The sequence below is a fragment of the Pezoporus occidentalis genome, unplaced genomic scaffold (genome assembly GCF_034315485.1).
Source record: "Pezoporus occidentalis ecotype Australia unplaced genomic scaffold, CSIRO_AGI_Poc_V1 ctg140, whole genome shotgun sequence".
NCBI classification, from domain to species: domain Eukaryota; kingdom Metazoa; phylum Chordata; class Aves; order Psittaciformes; family Psittacidae; genus Pezoporus; species Pezoporus occidentalis.
Genome location: NW_026913210.1, coordinates 1,968,392 through 1,975,672, shown reverse-complemented (window position 1 = coordinate 1,975,672; position 7,281 = coordinate 1,968,392). Strand labels below are relative to the sequence as shown.

The 7,281-nt window shown below is 44.9% G+C and overlaps 1 protein-coding gene across 1 annotated transcript; it reads right to left on the bottom strand.

Moving 5' to 3' along the window:
• Positions 1-532: 532 nt before the first annotated feature.
• On the bottom strand, positions 533-6,420 carry NIPSNAP3A (nipsnap homolog 3A). The gene is made up of 6 exons (XM_062609810.1): positions 6,272-6,420; positions 4,721-4,928; positions 2,567-2,728; positions 1,357-1,506; positions 897-983; positions 533-788 (listed from the first exon to the last, which is right to left on the bottom strand). The coding sequence occupies exons 1-6, from the start codon at positions 6,344-6,346 to the stop codon at positions 712-714; spliced, it is 759 nt and encodes a 252-aa protein (XP_062465794.1). The 5' UTR covers positions 6,347-6,420; the 3' UTR covers positions 533-711.
• Positions 6,421-7,281: the final 861 nt, after the last annotated feature.

Sequence of the window (7,281 nt, the reverse complement as noted above, 5' to 3'; positions counted from 1 at the left end):
AAAAGCATTATGTGTGTAATCTACAGTTTTGAGGAAGCGCCTGCTGATCAAGGAAGGAAAGAGCTGGTCTGAACTATAATAAGATAGTGAATAAATGCTTGTCTTGCAGCAGAGTTCATTGGGACACACTACCTGACCAGCTCCACTGCAGCACCTCCCTAGGAGCAATTCCAGCCGCATTGATGTTTTTCATGATTCGGAATTAATACAAAGCATCCCAGTGAGGAGCCTGATTAAAACATAATTGGTTAACAGATATGTGGGGGCATTCCTTCTTAACCCAGGATGCAATATCCAAGATGTCGTAATTACAGGAGTCACCAAAGCACATTATGAAAATGATACTGTCTCTGAGCTGTGATGGAAAAGAGCACTTAACTTGAAAGGTTTGGTAAGTGATCTACCTATGCAGAAAAGTATTAAAAACTAAGGAATTAAAATAAAAGATGGGTGAAGTGTGGTTCATGTCATAAGTGAGAGGGCTCAAGTTCTGTTTCCTGGGGAGGCAGGAGTATCACCATAAACTCAGCAATTGCTATCAGGGTGCAAAATTTTACTGATTTACACTGCTAGTGATCAACGTTTTGCATCTATTTACTGTAAACTGAAGAACAGCTGAGGTCATGAGGGTTTGACAATCCATCTTATAGCACTTCCTGACAGCACTTCCATCTTGTCCTTTCTGCCATCAGTTGCATCCTTAGAAGAAGGTTACTTCAGTGACGAGCATGGCAGAGGCATCAGGAGCATATTTTGCTGGGACTCCAAGAATCTGACACTGTCGCGCACTGAAATTAAACGTGTTTAATTAAGACAGGCATCCAATGAGAAACAATACTTTACTCAGCATGCATGCAGGTAGCACTAGTGAGTTCTCTGTATCATTCATCCCTTACCAGCTGCTACCACTCTGGCGTCTTCATGAGCTCTGTGCCTTCCTGCTGCCCGGTGATCTGGACTCTCATTCCACCAGATCACGTGGACTGAGAAAAGTACAAACACAGTCAGCTGAATGCTGTTGTGCTGCAACACAAAAGGTATTAAGCGTCTGCCTTCACCAGTTAAGTGCCTTGCAGTTAGCAGAAACAATTCTCCAGTCAGTCAAGTGATGGGATGAGCCTTTGCTGAGTCTTTAAAAGGTTTGGCTCTTTAACACCAGATCTGAGAGTCTTCTAAAATAGCAGCACCTGGTTTATAACCCAATACACAAAGATGGGTTCAAGGACTGTTTACAGGACTCTGGTGACCCACACCAACGTTTTTATCAAGCCAGCCAATCCTCATCCAGGACAAGCGCTTGCCCCTCTCCCTCCACTCCTTCCCATGCCAAAGTCTCTACCAGAAATCGAGTAGTACCTGTGTTAAGAAATCCGTACTCTGTGTGGAAAACACCAATCAGTTTGGTGTAACCCGTATTGATGTGAGCATTGATTGCAGCTTGAAACGCTGCACCCCACAATGCTGGCCCACCAGGCTTCATCTGGAAAGTAACCCATTCGTATACCCCTGGGAAAAAAGGCAAAGATGACCTCAAGGAAGGAAATATGTAATATGCTGTTTCTTATAACATAGTTCCTGTGAAACCAGTACTGCAGTTCCCTGCCATTTGGGGTCAGCAGGACACAAAATTGCCCCTTCATCCCAGCACGCACAATATCTCACAGCTTTCAGGGGCTCACAAGAACAGAGGCTTGCTGACTGGAGCTAGTTCAAGTGTAAATATAAGTATTGGGATGCTGAGGAACAGAAAGCTTCACACTGAGCCCAACTTAGCAGTATTCAGTGTTGCCTGGGAAAACACAGGCTACTTTGCAGTATCACAAGTACTTATACATGTTTCTGGGATTTGGATGGCTGATTGAATAATGTGAGTTGGCCTTTTTTAAGGCTGGTGATGTTTTCTGCTATTGAAGTGGCTTATGATAAACCCCTTTGATGGCAAATGTTCATATATTGGGGAACAGTCAGTACTATTAATACCACATTTAACACAGGAAGAATTAGTATACATACGGACAGGATATCTACACCTGATCTATGATCATTACAAAGTTACAAAGTATGCTTGACTTCCACGTATCTTTTAAAAATAGGGATTTTTTTGTTTGTTTTTTTCTCTTGCAATTATTATGGCAAAAGCAGAGGTAACATCAAAGCAAACTGATAAATTCAAAAACCTCTGTGAAAGAGAACAATCCTCATCTTTTCTTTAGTGTCTCCAGGAAATGCCCCCTCACTGACGGATGGACAAAGCAAGTCCCAGAATGACTCCTCTGACCACTACTACGGCATTGCCATTATTCCTGCTGAGGCAAGCCACGCACCTCTTTACAACCTTCATGATCAGGGTTCTAGTCAGTAATTGATGGAAGTCAGGATAAAATCCTTCTCAAAACCTTTGTCCCTCATCTGTGTTACATCACCTTTTTCACGTGGGTGTGAAACGTGTGCACTTGTTACACAAGGGCTTCTAAAACCACGTAATATCGGGTTTAAACTTTAAGCCATTTTTTGTTAGTCCGTCAGTGTCAGTAACTTTACTCAGCAAGAGAGTAGATAAGCTCACCCCCTTCTTTTGGAGGCTTCCCAAGCTGACACCAGGGTACCAGATAAGCAACCTCATTGTACTGCTTTTCTATCAAGGGGAGAGCTGGAGAGATGAATTTTCCCTGCCAGTCTTTGTCATTGGCTAGCGCATGCCGAACTACTGCTCTGTGGGCAAAGTTATCTGTAAGAAAGGAAACAAAAACCCAAGACAAAAAAACAATGAAAAGTGCACTTAACGTTACATCAGGGTCAATCAAAATGTATAATTACAAGGAGGCCAGCTCCATTTTCATAAATTTGAAACTGATGTTTTTAAACAGCCTATTAGCTGGAAACAGATGTGGTAATCTTCCTTTAAATTCTGCAGAAATCACTGCTTTAGCTGTCATATTTAAATAGTTTCAAGTCAAAACAAACTTTAAAAAAAAGTTTATAAAATGTTAAAATGCATTAAGCAATGTTACTGCTAAGAAAGATACACAATCTGCAGGGATTACTGGATGTGGCAACAGTTACCAAGGGTAAAGAGATTTGGCGAAAGCACAGCAAATGGGGAAGTGAAGTGGAAAAGGAGATTCAGAAGGAATATTAGTCAACCAAGAGAAAATAACGAAAAAATATGAGTTTTGGCTTATATAAATCAGATAAAAATTACAAGCGTAGATGTAATTTTTATTTGTTCAGCTACATTAAAAGTTATTAAGTGCCCCAAATCTAAACATTTTCCTCTTTTTTTTTTTATTTCTTAATTAAAAACAAATCCACTGAGTTTAGAGGTCTGAATTTCAGTTGATTAGGGTGCAGTGGCATTTTAAGCAGGGTGTTTATGCAGACAGCTTTCAATACTACAAGAGAAAAATCCAGCATCTGAGAAAACAGGAAGAGCCTGAAGAAATACCAGTATCTTGGGACTAAGAGAAAAATATACCAATTATTTTTAACTACTAAACACATACAAGCAGAGGTCTGGTGAATCAAGGAGAGAGAATGCTGTCACTTACACATGTAAACACCATTAGGAAACAAATAAAAATACAGATTTTTTTCCTTATTTTTTTAATTTTAAAATTTTCTCACAGATTGTTAAAAAAATGTCGTTTCTTTAGAGAAATAAGTAATAGCCAAGGCTGAAAAGTTCTGAGAAGCAGGACAATTTCTTACTCATAGATGCATGAAAACTTGTAACATTTCCATTGACAGACAGCTGGTCCTCTCATCCCCTGAGGACAAAAGGGGTGACCCTTTATTCTACACAGGTACTGTGAACGTGGTGGATTTCAATGAGTAGACTGAGGACCCCAGAAACAAAATTATCTGCATACATAGACCCAGATACAGATAAGCATACAGATTTACCCTAGACCAGCAGATGTACAAAGAAATGATACCTGTGTGCCCTCTCATCTATCCGTAACCCAAGTAGCGAGTTCCCTTGGGCTCCACAAAGAGCGCAGCCAGCACGCCCAGTTTGTGCCACACTGGTGAGGCTTGTCTTGCCTCACCAACAACTTCCAGGTCACCAACAAATCCAACAACATACAAAGTTTATTATACTGCAAGAAGCCAATTGCTACCAAGGCTGATGCAGTAACAAAACACTTTGTGGGCTTGGGAAATCAGAGCTGGTGGATGGCTTCCAACTCACCACAGTGCAGCTGCAGGAGGAGTTTAAGCATGCAGACTGCGTGCTCATTACTGTGGGGAGTGACTGTTACACTGAACTAAAATTTGACAACAATTATACACGCATTCAAACTTACACAGGCTGCATATAGATTGTCTGCATTTACGGGTATAAACTTATTAAGGATAAAAAAGGACTTTTTTTACGTTCATTTTGAAAGCCTTTAAACATCTGCTGTTCCGGAGCTGGCCCTAAATTAGAAAATTTCACCAAGAAGCACTCTGCTGCAGTTCCTCCATTGTACCTGCTTCAAGCAGAGACTGCTGTTTAGGAACAGTTGTAACTCTCTCATCCCAACATGTCAAAATTGTCCTTACAGGCTCCGCAGTGTTATTTTTAGTAATCGGTACAGGAACAAATATTCTTGTGGGACACTTTCTGACAGTAAAGGCAACAAATACAAGTTGCATAAGCATTCTCCTCACCTTCTTGCCTAGGAGACAGGGAGTACAGAGAGAGCAGAACAGTGCAAAGGGATGCTGAGCATACCGTACTTCCAAACGTGGACCACCTTATTCATGGCTCCCAGCTCTGCAGACCAAATTCCCACCATCTCCGAGTGAGCTGTGCGGAGGTGAAAGTACTTGTTGGCCATCTCCACAAACTCCTTCATCTTTGATGGCTTAATATCGTACGTGCGAATTTCATAGAAAACGCTATTATCTTGTCTGGGCCCCGTAGCAAGGAATGTGAGTACCTGGGATACAACATTGGGAAAAATCACAAACTGGGGGCTGGGAGCAGCAGGTACTTTGTGATCTCCACTACAAAAGTATATCTTGTGACATTTTTCCTTTGGCAGTAGCTCTTGTGGGCATTACTTGCTGCAGCTCATTTCAGCAGTGTGGCAGATCATGACATGGCTTTTATTCGCCACGCTCAATTGTTTAATTATTAGCTCATAATAAACCAAGAGTTGCCTTCTCTCATACCCCTTCCTCATGAAGCCAGCAGCAGGATACAGAAGTCAAACCAATAAAGTCAGCTGAACACATTATTCAAAGGTGAGGGTGCCGATGTCATCAAAATAGAGGCGACATCAACAGCTGCCTACATTGTCCTTACCCAACCAACTCACACTACTGCAATCTGTTTTCCAGTTGCAGTCTTCATCAATATTAGCAAATTACATATTGTTGGAAAAAGAAAGAACAAGATACCAAAGCTTGGGAAAGGACTCACTTCTTCCAGCATGAGGTTTCTAAAGTCTGTATCACTGGCTAGTCAAGAACAGTATTTCTATTCATATAACATAAACCCTTTCAGAAGCCCCAGAATATGCTTACTTTTGCAACTGCTTTAATAACCTGGGACATGATACTCGCCTCTCAAATAGATCTAGAAAAACTAAAGCCAAACTGAATCTTTTGCGCTAGCCTGTATTTGCATAGAGGTGGCTTTTTGCACAGAGGATGGATTCTGGATATATCTAATTTCACGAGCATCAGCAGGCATGTGCACTGTACAGCTCAGGTGACAAAATGCAGCCAGCCAAAACCAAAAGTCTTGTTTCCTAATTACCCTTTCAAGTACTGCACATCTAGCTTTGGTTACCATCTGTTGCAGCCACTTTTGGTATTTATGGTTTCTAACTCCCCACAGCATCCTGAATTAACAGTAATCCTGCGCCAGTGGCCCGTCCTGTGCCGAATTTCTGCAGGAACAGAAATTTTGCAGCACAGCGGCGTATGTTTCTTTCCGCTCAAGAGAACACTGGACCGGCGCTGGAGCAGTTGTCCCATCCGAAGAACAGCACACGATTCTGGCCAAGACCCAGGGCCGACGCTCAGCCTGAGGAATGCCCCTGCTTCCAAAGAGACACCTTGAAGAGGGCGTCGCGACAACAGCCCCTGCACATCCGGACACGGGCACAAAAGACACAGGCGGGACCGCCGGCACCCAGACCCCGCCCCTGCCGCGCCAAGCCCTCCCTCTCCGGGCCCAGGGCTGGCACCACGGCCCGTTCCCTGCCGCAGCTGCCTCCCTCGGCTCGGCTCGGCTCGGCTCGGCTCGGCTCTCCGCGCAGCGCCCCGGCCTTACCTGCGGGCGGGCCCAGGCCCGGGCCAGGCGGGCGGCGGCGGCGAGGGGCCGACGGAGCGTCCCCAGGGTCAGCATGGCGAGCGGCAGGCCTGGCGGAAAGCAAGCGCCTCCGTCCGCAGTCGGCTAGGTGGGAGGGCAGACGGGCGGGAGGCCGTTGGGCAGGCGGGGCGGGGAGGCGGGACCTCCCTGGGCGGCCGCTGGGGTGATCCCTGCAGCCCTCCCCGCTGCGTGAGTCCGCAGCCCCGGATGATTGCTGGGGTATATTCCGCTGTAGTAGCATGGGTGGGTGGATGGATGGATGGGTGGGTGGGTGGATGGATGGATGGATGGATGGATGGATGGATGGATGGATGGATGGATGGATGGATGGATGGATGGATGGATGGATGGATGGATGGATGGATGGATGGATGGATGGATGGATGGATGGATGGGTGGGTGAATGGATGGATGGGTGGGTGGGTGGGTGGGTGGGTGGATGGGTGGATGGATGGATGGATGGGTGAATGGATGGATGGATGAATGGATGGATGGACACGCAGCTAAAAAGTAGTGCCCATTCATGTTACTGGGCTTCCATGCCTAAAATATGGTATCTCTGCCCGAGTGGCTCAATACAATTAATCATAGAATAATCATAGAATCAGGTAGCTTGGAAAAGACCTTTAAAATCATCACGTCCAACTTTTTTACCCCAGGACTGCCAAGGCCACCACTAAACCATGTCACTGAGGTTTTTGAACACATCCAGGGACGGTGATTCCACCACTGCCCTGGGCAGCCTGTTCCAATGCCTGGGCACCCTCTCTGTGAAGAAATTGTTCCTAATATCCAGCAAAAGCCTCATTTGGTGCAGTTGAGGCTGTTATTTCATGTTATTACGTGGAAAAAGAGACCAGCCACCTCCTTGCTCCATCCTCCTTTCAGGCAGTCCCCCCTAAGTTTTCTCTTCTCCAGACTTAACTCCCCCAGTTCCCTCAGCCATTCCTCTTGTGCTCCAGACCCTTCAC

Coding starts and splice junctions, on each gene's coding strand:
- NIPSNAP3A (XM_062609810.1), bottom strand. CDS start 6,346: ATGCTGACCCTGGGGACGCTCCGTCGGCCCCTCGCCGCCGCCGCCCGC. Junction 2,729..4,720: donor GGTCCACGTTTGGAAGTACG/GTATGCTCAGCA, acceptor CCTTTCTTACAG/ATAACTTTGCCCACAGAGCA. Junction 984..1,356: donor GTACGGATTTCTTAACACAG/GTACTACTCGAT, acceptor TACTTTTCTCAG/TCCACGTGATCTGGTGGAAT.